The sequence below is a fragment of the Pongo pygmaeus genome, chromosome 17 (assembly GCF_028885625.2).
Source record: "Pongo pygmaeus isolate AG05252 chromosome 17, NHGRI_mPonPyg2-v2.0_pri, whole genome shotgun sequence".
Lineage (NCBI taxonomy): Eukaryota > Metazoa > Chordata > Mammalia > Primates > Hominidae > Pongo > Pongo pygmaeus.
In genome coordinates this window covers 94604391-94622584 of record NC_072390.2, presented here as the reverse complement: position 1 = coordinate 94622584, position 18194 = coordinate 94604391, and the positions used below count along the sequence as shown (strand labels likewise).

General features: G+C 48.1%; 1 protein-coding gene across 7 annotated transcripts in view; it reads right to left on the bottom strand.

Moving 5' to 3' along the window:
- ATP9B (ATPase phospholipid transporting 9B (putative)) overlaps positions 1-18194 on the bottom strand; it is a 305466-nt gene that overhangs the window by 31773 nt on the left and 255499 nt on the right. For all 7 annotated transcript variants that reach the window (XM_054460401.2, XM_054460402.2, XM_054460403.2 and 4 more), the window contains 8 exons: positions 12925-13008; positions 12265-12435; positions 6603-6701; positions 4717-4806; positions 3427-3571; positions 3160-3224; positions 763-918; positions 509-573 (listed from right to left, as the gene is read on the bottom strand). In XM_054460401.2, the coding sequence (XP_054316376.1) occupies positions 509-573; positions 763-918; positions 3160-3224; positions 3427-3571; positions 4717-4806; positions 6603-6701; positions 12265-12435; positions 12925-13008 (875 nt within the window). The remainder of the gene's footprint in view (positions 1-508; positions 574-762; positions 919-3159; positions 3225-3426; positions 3572-4716; positions 4807-6602; positions 6702-12264; positions 12436-12924; positions 13009-18194) is intronic.

Below are 18194 nucleotides of genomic sequence, written 5' to 3'. Positions count from 1 at the left end.
GAGCCACTGCGCCCAGCCCTGGTGCTGTTATCTTTGAAAATGAGATTCCATTCCTGCCCGGGAGAGATTGACAGTGTTTGCTTCGAAGCATGCCACGCCATGTCCCTGCACTTCCTGTTCTCTCTTTGCTGCTGGCCACGCTGCACAGCCGGATGAAGCCCCAGCCAGGGGAGGGCAGCCTGCAGAGAGCTGGGAGGGTCTGTCAGTGGCCACTCTGCCCCTCCACCTTCTGCCACAGGACCCTTTAAAAATCTCAGATCCAACACAGCTCCTGACACAAACTATGGCTTCCACTTGAAAACAAAATCTAATAAGAAAATCCCAGGAGGAACAAGTGTGCAGGTGCTGTCTTGAAGTTCACCCAAGTAAAATGTCGTTTTTACGTCAGTATTATTCATTCTAAACGATGACTGTATCAAGAATCTTCTATATATATATATATTTTTTTTTTTTTCCCAAGATAGAAGTCCTCCCCTGGATGAGCTGGCAGGTGCTGAGTTTAACTTACCCCACCATGAGGAAGCCCTGATACAAAGGGACGGATGCGAAGTAGAAGACTGAGGAAAACACAGCCTGGAGAGAGAGCCCACAGACGAAGACAACCGTCAGTTCCATGAGCACCTGTGGCCCCAAGCCTCTCAGGGTCCTCGCTAACTCCTAAGCACAGCCCAGGTTCTTCCGGCAGCACTCAGCACCCCCCTCCCGGACCCTGCCCTTCCTGGACCCTGCCCTCCATGGGTGCCAGCACAGAAGGCTTAGTACCTGCATGGTGGAGATGATAAGGCCCCTGTGCATGACGAACTGGCCGAGTGCCGCCGACCTCTTGTAGCTGTTCCGCCCGTGCACCATGAGCAGCCTGCCAATGTGCCGGAACTGCGTGATGGAGAAGTCGGCCGCCAGCGAGGCCTGTTTCCCCTCCTGAAAGAAAAGCACACGGGGCCTTTTCAAACACGGCGGATGCTGGAAATCAGACTCCAAAAGCTGAGTTTTAGAACTCAGCCTAAATTTTACAAAGACTGAAGTTCTCTCTGCAGAACTTTTAAAGCTTCAGTTATGTCGATGGGGACAGGTCCTATGTCTTAGGCACAGGGGCAGGAAGAGCCCCCAGCACCAGCCCAGGCTCTCACAAGTGCTTCAGGAGAGCTCGGCTCCGACAGACCATAGGTGTCACAGGAGTCAGCAGAGCTGCAGAGTCCGGGCCAGCCCTGTTGAAGGACTCCCTTGTGATCTGAGTGTGGGCCTGCCCTGTTGGAAGACACCCCTATGATCTGACATGGGCCAGCCCTGTGGGAGGACACCCCTATAATCTTGGGCTGCTTCAAGACAATTCTCTTGTTTTTTCATATTTAAAGAAACAATCTATCCCCTCTTTCACAACGCTGTTGTAAGGCATTACAAAACGAAGTAGCCAAGGAAAAAGCCACGCTTGCTTGAGCTGGGTGAATTTCCCAGGTCTTTCTAGGTGTGTCTTTATTAATATTTAAGTGACTGTGGAGAAGGAGATAGTAACACAGATAAAGCTGGCACGGAAGACGAACCTCAAACCCCAGCTCAGTAGGCCAGGAGACACAGGCAACCACACGGAGAATGGCGCGTGGAGAACAGGAGGGAGGCCACGGACAGGCTCGTGGGGGATCTGCTAACACCTGAGCTGAGCCCTAGGGCAGGTGACTACGAGTGACACCTCCCTGTACGCCTCTCTGCCAACAGCAGGTCGTCGAGGGCTGGGCTGTAATGCACGTGGCAGGATTGACATTATGAAATGTGAGGTCAAAGCGGGGGATTCTGACCAACTCCTCCTTTATTCAAATGTACAGTTCAGTGCCCGGGACACACCAGGCTCTTCAGGCTGTGCTGACTGACTGTGTGCTGACCACACGTGTTGACCAAGTGCGCATTCACCGAGCATGTGCCGACTGTGCTGACCAAGCATGCGATGAGTATGTGCTGAGTGTAAACTGACCAGGCATGCACTGAGCACGTGCTGACGTGCGCTGAACGAGCGTGTGCAGTGTGCTAAACAAGTGTGCCGAGTGTGTGCTGAGCACGTGCTGATGTGCACCGAGCAAGTATGTGTCGAGTTGTGTCGAGTGTGTGCTGAGCATGTTTTGACCAAGTGTGTGCTGACTGTGCACTGAGCAGATGCTGACGTGAGCTGACCGAGTGTGTGCCGAGGGTGTGCTGACTGTGCACTGAGCACGTGCTGTGTGTCGAGTGTGTGCTGACTGTGCACTGAGCACGTGCTGTGTGTCGAGTGTGTGCTGACTGTGCACTGAGCACATGCTGACGTGCACTGACCGAGTGTGTGCCAAGCATGTAGTGTGCTAAATGTGTGCCGAATGTGTGCTGAGCATGTGCTGATGTGTGCTGACCAAGTGTGTGCCAAGCAGAGTAGTGCTAAACAAGTGTACCAAGTGTGCTGAGCATGTGCTGATGTGCGCTGACCGAGTGTGTGCCGAGCATGTGTAGTGTGCTAAACGAGTGGGCCAAGTGTGTGCCGAGTGTGTGCTGTGCGCTGAGCACATGCTGATGTGCGCTGACTGAATGTGTGCCAAGTGTGTGCTGACTGTGCACTAAGCACGTGCTGACGTGCGCTGACCGAGTGTGTGCCGAGTGTGTGCTGAGCATGTGCTGACGTGTGCTGGCCGAGTGTGTGCTGAGTGTGTGTAGTGTGCTAAACAAGTGTGCCGAGTGTGTGCTGAGCATGTGCTGATGTGCACTGAGCAAGTATGTGCCGAGTGTGTGCTGAGCACGTGCTGATCGAATGTGTGCCGAGTGTGTGCTGACTGTGCACTGAGCACGTGCTGACGTGCGCTGACTGAATGTGTGCTGTGCGCTGACTGTGCGCTGAGCACGTGCTGACGTGCACTGACCGTGTGCTGACCATGTGCCGAGTGTGTGCTGTGCGCTGAGCATGTGCTGATGTGTGCTGACCGAACGTGCCTAGTGTGTGCTGACTGTGCGCTGAGCACATGCTGATGTGTGTTGACCAAGCATGTGCTGAGTGTTTGCTGACCGAGTGTACGCTAAGCACGTGCTGACGTGCACTGACCAAGTAGGTGCTGAGTGTACAATGGCCCAGCATGTGCTGAGTCGTGTTGATGTGTGCTGACTGTGTGCTGAGTGTGTGTTGATGTGTTGATAAAAGGGTGAACCTACCTTTCCCTCAATCCCAATCCCACAGTCTGCTGCCTGAATCATGCTGACATCATTTCCTCCATCACCTGCGAAGCAAGAAAAGTGAGATAAAATAAAACCCCATCCATCATCACGTTTTTCATTTTTACCATCAGAAGCTATTTCAGAAACTTCCATGAATGGAGATGAAATCAATCTAGTTTTAGAGATGGAACAAACTTTGCCCATCAATGTCAGCCTACGGGTTTCTCTGGAGACCTCCCCGTGAGCAGGGTGGGCGGCTCTCACCGACGGCGCAGGTGCGTCTCCCTGTGTGCTGCTGCAGCAGTGTCACAATGCGGGCCTTCTGGGTGGGCGAGCAGCGGCAGCACACCACGGCGGGGCACTGGCAGGCCAGCTCCACAAATTCATGCTCGTAGTACTTTAGACAAACCTGGAAAACAAAGACTGTGTTATTTTGCCTAATGGTCAACAACACTGTCCCAGATTTGTGTAATGCAGAAAGTGCAAAACCATGGGGGAGCAAAGCCAACAGACACCACCGTTCTCAATCCTTTCAGTATTCTGTGAATCATTTCACAGGACTCACGGACAGGGGAAAATATAAAAATCATGGGAAGACATTCTATATAACATGGAACCATCCTTCTCCTGCCCAGGGAAGTTCTTCCACTTGAAGTACCAGACAGAATCCTCCATGATTTGAGCTACGACATGATCTTCTGGTCTGATCCCCCTCCCCTGGAATCCAGGCTGCCTTAGTGACTTTCTTGGAAAACATCATGTGACCTGGTGACATTCTGGGCCAGTTTCTGCCAGATTTCTTGGAGTGCTTGCTCTGGGGACACTAACAACAACAGAGGTCCAGGACGATTAAGTCCAGGAGCCTGTGCAAAAGCTGTGCAGGGGGAGGCTCCCACCAGCCCCGGTGCCACAGTTCCCTCAGCCGGGGGCCACACGTGCGAAGAAAACGAGGCATGAAGCTACTTTGGACATTCCTACTCCAGCGGATGCAACATGGAGATGACAGAGAGCCAGAACCAAGGCGCTGGACAGGCTCTTGTCGCTCTTCCTCCAGGTCTCCTGCAGCACTTTCAGGCTCTCAATGTCTAACGGAGGAGTAACAATCACCATGACCCAGCCCAGCTTTCCGGCTCTCAATGTCTAACGAGGAGTAACAATCACCGTGACCCAGCCCAGCTTTCCGGCTCTCAATGTGTAAAGGAGGAATAACAATCGCTGTGATCCAGCTCTGACATCTCCTCAGGCTGGGGCTGCTTTCCAGAGTGGCAGATACCACTGCTATGAAATGGAAAACTGCCTAAAAACAGCACGAATGGGCAAAAGCACTTGACTCAAGAAGCCCTTGATGCACTGGAATGGACAGACAGACAGACACACTGGGCCAGGGTCCAGCCTTGCCTCAGAGACACAGACAGACAGACAGACAGACAGACATGTACTCACTCAGGGTCCAGCCTTGCCTCAGAGACAGACACTTGGCCAGGGACCAGCCTTGCCTCAGAGACACAGACAGATAGACAGACAGACAGGTACTCACTCAGGGTCCAGCCTTACCTCCAGAGAGTCCCCAGATATGACTAGTGCACAATCATGCTTCCTTCGAAATGCATTCAGCTCCAAATGTGCCTCTCCCCGACTGGTTACCTCCATTAAGGGAGAAAAAGAATCCCAAATTAAAATGCTGTCTAAGTTAGAGGCACAGAGAAACAGGGCATTATTTGCAGAGTCACAGTGGAATTTTTGGGGTTATTATCTAAAACCAAAGGAGCTTTAGTATTCGGACCCGGAAGAAGGTCCTTTCCAATTCCTCCAGCAGTGCTGGGTGTGTCTATCCACTCAGTTAACGCAAATCATTTTCAAATTTGTGGCAACTGCAAGCAGGAAACGTACAGTGAGGAATGCAGTGGAATCACCACGCTGATGAAATTTACGTAAAGGGTGCCTATGAGTTAATAATTACCTTCTGGATAGTTTGGGAGGGTAATTGCCTTTTATAAATACAATCCCTTAACATACAACGATAATGATTAAGAATTTTCTTGTAATTTCCACAAGGCGATTATTTCACAGAGCAACAGGCCAGGGTAGGCTGGTGTGGGGAGCAGCGCTGCTGAGAGTCACTGACTTGCAGTGTTACGGACACGGCTCTGCAGAACGAGGCTTGCACCCAACAGAGCACCACAGCCCAGGGAGGCTGAGCTCCTCATCGCCACACGTCATCACCACACATCATCGCCACACATTGGGTAAGAGACAGGACGCTCTCAAATCAAGGTGTTATGTAAATACATCTCTTTTCATAATAGGTCAAATAATGCAAAATACTTAATTGCTTGTGTTGTCTCTGCCATGGGTTTCAACTTACTCCATTAGTTTAGTTTTTACTCAGTGTCTGAGGGATTTTTTAAAAAACCTAAAAGAGTAAGAGTAAGTCATAATCTTGAAATATCATTTGTTTTAGAACAAAAACATTTCAGAAACCAATGTAACTGGTTTTTCATATTCTTTCTGTGGAGATTTTATGGAGCATAAAAGAAATGATATATTAATAGTCCTATTAATAGGACTGAAATAAATTAAAAGCTTCATGTGGTTCAAATTAACAATCTCAGACTCATCTTTAAATAGGTAGGTTTTATTGTGAAAAATTTAATTTGTGGTGCTATAACACTGAAAAGTCAACAAAAATTGATCTGAAGTTTTATCAGAAGCATTAATAGTTTAATTGCAAATAGTAGTCTTCAGGGCCTACTTTGCGATTCTGATGCTTCAAAACAAACTACATTTACATGTAAATTATATTCAAACAGTCCCTTCTGTAGGTGCAAGTGGTTCACTTAGAACAGATGCAGACAGAGAATGTCTGTTCACTCACCATAAATCAAGACCAAGAAATTTTTATTTTTTGTTTGAATTAAATTTAGTCATAACTAATACATACAGTAAACACATAAACTTAGATCATTTCTATTCATTTTCTTTGAACTAATTAAGGCAGCACTTGCTCTGAAAATGGCAGTGATTAAAAACACATTCCTATTTTGTATTTATAGCTTGTTTCACAACAGCAGCTTCTGGACAACATGTAATACGTCTAACTTGTAGAAAAATGTAATTTTTTTAATCAATATACATTTTTACAAATTGAAAATAATTGCAGTATGCCACTTTTAAAATAGCAAATAATACTAATAGTATGAGCAAAAAATACTTTTGAACTTAGAGTTTGTTCATTCCGTCAAAAAGCAGCTTTGATCATGATTAATGTATGTGGCTAAAAATATCTATTTTAACATGCTTTTATAAATTAAAAAAATTACAGTAGTTCTTTTTAAAAAGATATTTAGTGATTAATAAATATATATTCTGACAAAAACAATAGGCTTCATTTGTGTGAGACAAATGTTTAAAAATTCAAAGTGATTAAGATACATACTTACCTGTCTGAAAATATGAATATCTTGTGTTCTAGACACCAGATGTGAACTTTTGGCAATGCAGGTAGCTGTCTCGAGTTTATCGCCTGTTAGCATCCATATCTAGGGAATAATTTAAACTGGTGAACTTCAACAAGACAAGGACACATTCATCTCTGATGTCTCACATAATTCACAACAGCCAAAAGGTGGAAGCAACCCAGGTGCCCATCAATAGATAAATGGATGAGCAAAATGTGTTCCATACATACAATGGAGTATTATTCAGCCTTAAAAAAGATGGAAATTCTAACACAGGCTGCATTGTGGTTCAACCTCGAGGACATTATGCTGAGTGAAAGAAGCCAGTCACAAAAGGACAAATACTGTATGATCCCATTTCCATGAGGTCCCTAGAGCCATCCAATCCATAGAGAAAGAACTAGATGGTGGGTGCCAAGGTTTAGGGGAAGGGGAAGGGGGAGATGGACAGTTTCCATTTAGGAAGATGGAACAGTTCTGGAGGGGGTGGTGGTGATGGCTGCACAAGAACCGGCAATGCAGGCTTCAACAAGGTCACGCTACACACATCCAACCACAACTAAACGGTGTGTCGGCAACGCAGACTTCAACGAGGTCACGCTACACACATCCAACCACAATTCAACAGTATGTGAACTTGCTAAGGTGGAACAAGCGAGAGCACAGTGATGTGTAGATACAGCAGCTGAGACATGGAGGCACGTGAGTAACGCCTGGGTCCAGCACTCACAGGCTAAGTCTAATAAGGATAGCTGTGAGTGTCAAAGGTGCCTACCACAAAGCATTCCACACAAAGCACATAGGACTGCCAAGGCGGCACACAGTCAGGGTTTGCCAGGCTGGGAGGCTCATAAAGACCTTCACTGCAGTTTGCTAGTTTTTTAGTTGGAAACGGAGGTTCAATGGGTAAATGGCCCATAGTCAAACCAAAAGTTGTTTATGTCAAATAAAACATGTCAAATAGCAGCACTTTTACATTTAAAAATCGCATACCCGTGCACATCTTATGTGTATATATATCCCTAGACGATAGAGTAAAATATCAGGATATTTAATACGTAACAGGATATTTGATATATACAACAGCAAAGAACTTCCAGTAATACTCTCATTAGCTGAATGTCTCAGATTTCTTATGTATCATATTGAAATATGCATTTTTGGAAACAGGAAGCAGAAAAAAAACTTGTACAGTGTACCGATTATCTGCTTAAGCACGCTCCGCCTGTGGCTCTTCTCAATGTCTAAGATTTGTGCTTTTTATTTATTTTACAGACTTATATTCATTTACTGGACCTAAGAGTATGACACATCATCATGACAAAGTTGAGGAACAATTAGCACTGCGGCAACCTGAGTGGGATTCAGGAAATGCAGTGAGGTCTCGCTGAAAATCAACTTCGCGTTTCGGAGGAACATCTGAAGTCAGACTTTACATAATGTAAAGAATAAAGAGCAAAACTCGAGAAAGTCATATAATTTAGCAAATAATTGATGTAAAGATCCAAATTTTAATACAAGGGATATTCACTACTTTAATATACTAATAATCTAGCACATATAAAGTAGGAAGTAGACTGAGGTGAAGTTTACTAAAAAGTTACAGTGAAATGCAGGGGTCATCTGCTCGCTCATTCATGTGTCGATTTACAGACGGGTCTCGCCATGAACTCTGGGGCTCGATTGAGCCTCCCGCCTCAGCCTCCTGAGCAGCTGGGATCCCAGGCACACAGCACCACACCCAGCTCATCTGCTTCTCATTAATCACACTTCTTTATTCAACTTTTTGGCTGTACAATACAATTAAGTTTAGTAATCTAAACTTTCTGAGTCAGAATTGTTCTCTTGTAATTTTGAATTTCTACCTGAACAATTACTCTGAAACCAGATACAGCCTCATGACGCACTTCCTACTGCGATCATGACATATTTCCTACTGCGATCATGCACACTTCCTATTGCGATCTCAGATGGATATGATACAGCCTCCTGACACACTTCCTACTGCGATCATGACACACTTCCTACTGCAATCATGATACACTTCCTACTGCGATCATGACACACTTCCTACTGCAATCATGCACACTTCCTACTGCGATCTCAGATGGATATGATACAGCCTCATGACACACTTCCTACTGCGATCATGACACACTTCCTACTGCGATCATGACACACTTCCTACTGCGATCATGACACACTTCCTACTGCAATCATGACACACTTCCTACTGCGATCTCAGTCAGATATGATACAGCCTCCTGACACACTTCCTACTGCGATCATGACACACTTCCTACTGCGATCATGACACACTTCCTACTGCGATCATGACACACTTCCTACTGCAATCATGATACACTTCCTACTGCGATCTCAGATGGATATGATACAGCCTCATGACACACTTCCTACTGCGATCATGACACACTTCCTACTGCGATCATGACACACTTCCTACTGCGATCATGACACACTTCCTACTGCAATCATGACACACTTCCTACTGCGATCTCAGTCAGATATGATACAGCCTCCTGACATACTTCCTACTGCGATCATGACACACTTCCTACTGCGATCATGACACACTTCCTACTGCGATCATGACACACTTCCTACTGCAATCATGCACACTTCCTACTGCGATCTCAGATGGATATGATACAGCCTCATGACACACTTCCTACTGCGATCATGACACACTTCCTACTGCGATCATGACACACTTCCTACTGCGATCATGACACACTTCCTACTGCAATCATGACACACTTCCTACTGCGATCTCAGTCAGATATGATACAGCCTCCTGACATACTTTCTACTGCGATCATGACACACTTCCTACTGCGATCATGACACACTTCCTACTGCGATCATGACACACTTCCTACTGCAATCATGATACACTTCCTACTGCGATCATGACACACTTCCTACTGCAATCATGCACACTTCCTACTGCGATCTCAGATGGATATGATACAGCCTCATGACACACTTCCTACTGCAATCTCAGATGGATATGATACAGCCTCATGACACACTTCCTACTGCGATCATGACACACTTCCTACTGCGATCATGACACACTTCCTACTGCAATCATGACACACTTCCTACTGCGATCTCAGTCAGATATGATACAGCCTCCTGACATACTTCCTACTGTGATCTCAGATGGATATGATACAGCCTCATGACACACTTCCTACTGCGATCATGACACACTTCCTACCGCAATCATGCACACTTCCTACTGCGATCTCAGATGGACATGATACAGCCTCATGACACACTTCCTACTGCGATCATGACACACTTCCTACTGCGATCATGACACACTTCCTACTGCGATCATGACACACTTCCTACTGCGATCATGACACACTTCCTACTGCGATCTCAGTCAGATATGATACAGCTTCCTGACACACTTCCTACTGCGATCATGACACACTTCCTACTGCGATCATGATATACTTCCTGCTGCAATCATGACACACTTCCTACTGCGATCATGACACACTTCCTACTGCGATCATGATATACTTCCTGCTGCAATCATGACACACTTCCTACTGTGATGACACACTTCCTACTGTGATCTCAGATATGATGCAGCTTCCTGACACACTTCCTACTATGTTCACGACACACTTCCTACTGTGATGATGACACACTTCCTACTGTGATCATGACATACTTCCTACTGCAATCATGCACACTTCCTACTGCAATCTCAGACGGATATGATACAGTCTCATGACACACTTCCTATTGCTATCATGACACACTTCCTATTGCGATCATGACACACTTCCTACTGCGATCTCAGACGGATATGATACAGCCTCATGACGTATTTCCTACTGCGACCATGACACACTTCCTACTTCAGTCATGACACACTTCCTACTTCAGTCATGACACACTTCCTACTTCAGTCATGACACATTTCCTGCTTCGATCATGGCACATTTCCTGCTTCGATCATGACACACTTCCTACTGCGATCTCAGTAGTACATTAAATCTTACAAGTCTCTTCACCATGCAGACCTCTAGACAGCAAGGAAAACAGATGGCTATTTTCTGTCCATGGCACAGCATCTTCATCAAGGCTTGTGGGATGTATTTTTTATCTGAAGTTGGCATAGCTTTGACTTCTGACACTGTCCTTCAGTTCTGTCCCTCTAGTCTAGCTATGCAGCTTTTCTCTGAAAACCAAGTTACACTTTTTTCCATTCTGAGTCCCAGGTCCTTGAGGTAGTGCTAAAATAAATTATCTTAACCAATCTGCAGTTGACCTTTAGGCTTCAATGAGAACATGTGAGGAAAGCTCCTGAAAAATAAAACTTACACCACAAGTGCTAATTTCCCCTGTGCAGGAAGAAGACACATCAGTAAGTGAAAAAGCCAGAGAGCAGGTCGGCAGGCAGGGAGCGTGTGCCCCGCCACACAGCATCTAGGGGAAAACCACCAAGAAGGATGGTCAGGATGCCTAACCTTTCCCATCTGAGATAAACACTCAAATTTCGCAGACACCATATTTAAACTGCCAAGGACCACACAGCTGGATGAGACGGGGCACTGCCTTGGGGAGTACAGGGAAGGTGGGCACTGCCTGCTGGGAGATGGGACACTGCTGCTGGGAGCACGGTGGGGATGGGGGCATAAGCCACACAGCTGAGGCAGAGGGGGTGTTCCTCCAGCTACAGAGAAGGTGCTGGGAAAGAACAAAGAGCCAGAGGGAGGACAAGCAGCTTTGCACCTGCCCTGCACGTCCAGGCATCTCTGGGGCAGGCTCTTGCTGCTGAGCCCAGGGGCCGGGCAGCAGTGAGAAGCAGCTTCCACTGGGTGTCCTTTTGTGCTGAGTTTGTGACAATGTGGATGCATTATTTCTTCAAAAACATCAATAAAATGAATGGATGTAGTGCACGTCTGAATATTCTATATTCTCAACTCTAATATGCCCTGAAGCACGAGATGATTCCAAATGTGGCACAATTTAACTGAGAATGAAGCCGAAGCCCACGAGGTCTGGGTTCTTATGCACTCCCGTCCTCATGGAACACGTGCCGTCACAATGGACGTACCCGGAGCTGTGAGTGCTCACAGGGGAGGCACACAGACCCCTGCAGGAGGAGGCCAGGTTACACAGAGAACACAGTGGCCCAGTCTTGCCAGGTACAGGGTTGTGACAGGCTGGGGACAAGGGTATGAGTGCTGGCCAACCCAGGAATGGCTGCAGACATCTGGCCGGCGGTGGCCAGGGTGACGGGCACTGGCTCCATGCGTCCTGGGGCGGGGGAGGTGCATAACCATCCCTGGGAAATGGCATGTGGCAGTTTGACATCGCCAGGGCTGGGACCAGGGCTCCTCTTTAGAAAGCCTGGGGTATCCAGAGAGGGAAGAGGTGTAGAGAAGAAGGTCTGGAGTAGGGGCGGCGTGGGGATTTGTGTGTGCACCGGCTGCAGATGTCCCTAAGGAAGGAGGGGAGCTGGTGGGCAGCTCTGCTTACAGAGCTCTCTCACATCCATGACCCCACAGGAGTTTCACAAATCACCGTGCCCAAGGAAAAGCACTGTTTGCTTCAGCAAAAGCAGCGCGCGCCAGCAGAGGTGAGCCCGCAGTACCTTGATCCCGGCGTTGCGCAGCATCTCCAGCGTGGGCCGCACGTCTGTCTGCAGCTGGTCCTCCACGCCGGTGAGGCACAGCAGTTCCATCTCCCTCTCCAGGCTCTCGACGACCGCGGCCACCTTGAGGGACCTGTCGTGCATGCTCAGCTTGGCTTGAGTGTATCGGCTCTGGGGACAGAGGGGGAGGCGCCTGTGTGCACACGTGTACATGCTCCATGTGTGTACTCCACAGAGCTGGACTGCATGGGCTGTGGGGACAGAGGGGGAGGCGCCTGTGTGCACAGGTGTATGTGCTCCATGTGTGTACTCCACAGAGCTGGACAGCATGGGCTCTGGGGACAGAGTGGGAGGTGCCTGTGTGCACATACTCTATGTGTACTCAGCTCGGCTGGACTGTGACCATTGAGGAGTTATCAAGCACAATTCTAAGGAAACTGGCACTTCTTTGCTTCTGTGACCCTCCTTCCCCAGCAAGCTAGAGAAGTGGTGGAAACAGAAATGCAGACAGGATCACCCCATGCTCCTGCTGAGCGAAGCTGCCTTCACTCCTAGACTATAGCGATCCCAGCTCTAATTTCATACAAAGACAGGAAGAACTAATTTCAGCGGAAGGAAGGAAACGTCGTAGGAGGATTGGATGGCTGGGAGTCGGCTCACCTCAAAGTCCTGGTACTGCTCCTCTGTCAACGCCTTCTTTGCAACCACGAGGGTCCGCAGTCCTTCGCGAGCCATGTTTCCGCACTGGAAAAGGAGAGGCCGAGTCACAAGTGGGCCCTGCAGAGCCCCTGTGGCTGTGTGTGGGGCCAGGGCAGCGCCACACTCTGATCGCTGGTGCCCTGCCCTCATGTCCTGCGCCCACCTTCATCACCAAGGCCAGAGACAACTCAGCAGAGGGACGCCTTTATATACCATGCATCCTTTTAACCTCCCGACCTGTCTGGTATCTCAAATCCTACTGACTCCTTCACTTGAGAGGCAAAGACACTGGATGGAGTTGGGGCGCACTCTGCCTGGACTCTCCTGGTGCCTAGCAGAGCTTCTTTTTACCACAGCACGGGCTTTTCAAAAAATTATACCCTGAATCCTTAAACACCACCACTCCAGAGTGTGGACAGCAGCTTGCATGTAGCAAGAACACACGGAGGGTGCACACGGCGGTGCTGGGGATGGGTGAGGGGAGCGCCTGGTGCCAGGGAGGGCACAGAGGGTGCACACAGCGGTGCTGGGGATGGGCGAGGGGAGTACCTGGTGCCAGGGAGGGCACGGAGGGTGCACATGGCGGTGCTGGGGATGGGGCGAGGGGAGCGTCTGGTGCCAGGGAGGGCTCCTGGTGTGTACTGGGGGAGTGGGGGACCCCCTGGCGTGTTGTAATACCGTGGATTTAGAACCAGGTGGCTGGGCCGGAAACCCGTTTCTGCCACAGACTCTGTGTTTTTGGGCAAACGACCTCATTTTTCTGTGCTTGTTTCCTCCTTAATAGAAATGGGCTCATAAGAGTGTTGCTCTGGGACTAACTCTGTGAATCTGTGTTAAGTTCTTGTTGCTCTGTTTTTAATGTGCATGTAACTGGCCTTGCAGGGCAGCCGATCATGAGCAGTAAGCGCAGTTAGTGATGGAGGGGAGGGCAGGAGTGCAGGGCCGCGGCGAGAGCTGGGGTTGGTGGCGATACAGCCAGATCCCAAAGCTCACAAGCCTCACCCTGCATTCTGGCTTCCAGAGTTGGGGGAGCCTTGCAGGAGTCACGGGGCCTGATGTGTGTGTTAAAGCAAGACATGGAAATGCCTGCAATGAGCTCATGAAACGGTGCTAACTGTGTTCAGTCAGGGAAGGCGTCAAAATAAAAAACACTATTATCCTATTAGAGGTAAAAGTGCAACAGTTTTAGCTGGTGATGGGGTGAAGAAACAGGCTCTCTGGGACAAGGCTGAGGGGTGGTGCAGGAGCAAACCTGTGTGGAGGTAACACTCCCAAAGTTAAATTGCTCGTACCAGTGACACGCATGCCAGTTCTGGAAGTTCAAACTGCACTTACAAAAGTAGACCCCGATGTCCACACGAGGTTGACGTTGCCATATTGCTTACATGAACGAGGGTCAGGTTTTAAAAGGCTTGAACGAGCCTGCTCATAGTTAATAGCTACACCCTGCATTTCCACATAACCAGCAGAGAGAATCTGGCAGAGCGGCAGAAGCCAGTTCTGGAACTCTGCGCTTTCTGTGCCATTTCCTTGTGTGCAAAGTGAAAACAGTTCCTCCCTCACATGGTTGTGGTGATGTGAAGGACACCCAGAGGGAGAGGCCTCATGGGGCCACAGGAACAGACGCGTGAGGGCACGTGTTCCTGCAAGGCAGGGTGAAGAAACAAACCCACCCCGCTCTCCTACCCAGAACAAGGCGGTGTGGGCGACTGGGCAGATGTGGGAGGGAGGGTGCCGGTGGGTCTCCTACCTGGCACAAGGCGGTGTGGCCGACTGGGCAGGAGGGCACCAGTGGGTCTCCTATCCGGCACAAAGGGGTGTGGGTGACTGGGCAGATGTGGGAGGGAGGGCACCAGTGGGTCTCCTGGGGGCCAGGCATGTGTACAACTTAGCTGTGAACACACACGGTCCTGCCCAAGGGACCAACGTCTGGGGGATGCAGACAAGAGGCAGGGATGGAGGGTGCTGGGCTCCCGGACAGCCCAGGGGGTGTTGGGGCTATCAGGAGACAACCCCACCCCCCTCTGCTGTGTGGACCAGAACGGGGCTCAGGACAGCAGGGCTCTCTTCCAGGGACACACAGAGGCCCTACAGTTGATTACTAAGTGCTGGGTGAGGTGTGCCTAAGCTTTAAAGCTGTGGTGTGTTCTATAAAAAGTACATTAAAAAAACCAAAGTAATGAACACTAAGCTATATAACTGTCCAAACTATCAATTTTTGAATCTAGCAGTTTCTACTTTTTTTTTTTTGAGACGGAGTCTTGCTCTGTCACCCAGGCTGGAGTGCAGTGGCACGATCTCGGCTCACTGCAAGCTCCGCCTCCTGGGTTCATGCCATTCTCCTGCCTCAGCCTCCCCAGCAGCTGGGACTACAGGCGCCACCACCACCCTGTCTATTTTTTTTTGTATTTTTAGTAGAGACGGGGTTTCACCATGTTGGCCAGGATGGTCTTGTTATCCTGACCTCGTGATCTGCCCACCTCAGCCTCTCAAAGGGCTGGGATTACAGGCGTGAGCCACCGCGCCTGGCCTAGCAGTTTCTACTTATTAGGGCTAACATACTTTAAGATGCTTTAACAGCGACTCTCCCTGTAGAGAGGGCTTCTCTGTGCTCTGGAAGGTCCTGAAAGATTCGCTGCTTAAGACTCTCCATCCAGTTGTTGTTGACTCCCTCTCAAATTTCAAATTTGATCAACTCTTTCAAATTTTAACCACGTTTATAAAGCTCCTGTCTCTGACACTAGGGTTGATAATACAGAGAAATCAGTGGTAATCACATCTTCCTGAAGCCCCAGGAACTTTCTGTAGCTCAGGTGGACACTCCCAACTTAGCTACGGCCACAATGAGCGCGCAGAGGTGGTACAGCTGCAAACCTGCCCTGCCACCATGACACACGGTGAGAGGAGAGGTCTTTTAGAGGCTATTTTGGTAACCTCCAAGGAGAATAGAGCTCTACATTACAGCTAGAGAACAACTAATCAAAAACATTATTTTCAATGTATATTTAAAACTTTAAAAATGTGAACATTGATAATGCAGACACTTAAGCAAGGATATCCTAAACAAGTTAATTAGCTACATTTGTTTACGGAAAAGAAGATCAAATACTAGTAAACCTGGTTTGTGCAATGTTGCGCTGAACACTGAGAGTCCGCACGGCAGGGAGAGGAACATGACAGCGTCCCTAAGGAACGCTCTGCCAGCTCTTGGGGTGGACATGCAGTGGAGAGGTCAGCTCCTCAGACAGCAACAGAAAGCCAGAGATGGCAGTTGTGGCCCAGAGAGCTGGGACTTTGGGCATCTGACCTTTCTCAGCGCTGCCCAGGAAAAGTGCTGAGAAACCCCCCGGGCACAGCCGCACGTTTGGAAACACATCACGGTGCACGCATGCACATCACGGCCCCCCCAGACACGCACAGAGACCCTGTCACCACCCATCATCTCTCCTGGGCAACAGGCAGCCCTCCACGCGGGAAACCCCACTCTAATGAAGCCAGTGTACTGTATCTACTGATCAAGGTTAATCTGTAGGCAAATAAATATTATTGAAGTCTTCATATTTTTTGCAATTTCTTTTTAATTCATCCAGTTGATTGTATTTGACGTTGGACTGGAGGCTGCAGGGATGGCAGGAAGGGCTAGAGGAGAGGTGTGGGTCTAGCACCCCTCTTTATGCATCCAACAGCTGTGTCTCTTCCCGTCTCCTGTTTAGGAATCGGAATAGTGACCTCTACAGGGTCATGTGTTACAGAAGACAAAAGAAGTGACAATTACTGTGAATTACAAAGGCAAGGCTGTCATCCATTATACCTCCTGTCATTCCCAATTTTAACTACAGATGGCCCTTAAACAACATGGGTTTGAATGGCGTGGGTCCACTTTTACGCAGATTTTTTTCAGTAAAGCTTATGCGGAGTGAGCCTGTCCCTCCTGCCTCCGCTTCCACCTCCTCCACCTGTTCTGCCTCTGCCCTCCTGAGAGAGCAAGACCAACCCCTCCTTCTCCTCAGCATCCTCAACATGAAGACCATGAGGAAGAAAGTCAGAAGGTCTTCACAATGGCCCACTCCCACTTACTGACGAGTAGATACATTTTCTCTTCCTCATAATTTTTTTTCTTTAATTTTTTTATTTTATTTTTTGAGATGGAGTCTCGCTCTGTCGCCGAGGCTGGAGTGCAGTGACGTGATCTCGGCTCCCTGCAACCTCCACCTCCTGGGTTCACGCCATTCTTCTGCCTCAGCCTCCCAAGTAGCTGGGAGTACAGGCGCCCGCCACCACACCCGGCTAATTTTTTGTATTTTTAGTAGAGACAGGGTTTCACCGTGTTAGCCAGGATGGTCTCGATCTCCTGTCCTCATGATCCGCCCGCCTCGGCCTCCCAAAGTGCTGGGATTACAGGTGTGAGCCATGGCACCTGGCCCGTGATTTTCTTAATAACACTTTCTTTGCTCTAAGTTACTTTCTTGTAACAATGCAAAACATAATTCACATAACATACACAACGTATTAATTGATCTGTCCATGTTATTGGCATGGCTTCGTTCAATAGGAGGCTATCAGTAGTTATGTGCTGGGGAGTCAGAAGTGATAGGCTGATTTTCAACTGTGTGGGGGTTGGAGCCCCTGACCCTCGTGTTGTTCAAGGGTCACCTGTACTTGTTTCCTTTACAATACAATGTCCAGGGCCTAACTCAGGTTTGTGTTTAGAGGGAAGGAAGCCAATCACCTCAACAGCTCCACCTATCCAGAACATCACTATTTTAAGTTTGTTTACAGACTTACATATTCTTACATCTCAGGTTTGCAAAAACTGGTTCTTTCTGTTATGTGATCATTGAAAAGTTTTTTTTTTTTAAACATCTGACAAGCCAAGAATTCAGTTCTGGAGGAGCCTGATGGAAGCAGAATAATACATTTTGAACTCCAGCTCGAAGAATCTGCTGCCTCATTTCGTTTTTAATAAAATGAAAGGCTTTCATACTATAGTAGTGCCACAACAAAGACATTGTGAAGGGACAACAATTTATCCAAGGAAAGAAAATACAGTGTTGAGAAAATAAATGTACATAGAATTTTTAATAAAGTTATCTTTGTGAAAAACATTCTGACATTATCTGTCTGTTGCAAGACATTTATTGATTTGACCTCATAAAGCTAAACAAATTAAACAAGTATTTTACAATTAATTGCACATCATTATGACCAAAAGTAATTTTTACGGCATTTTA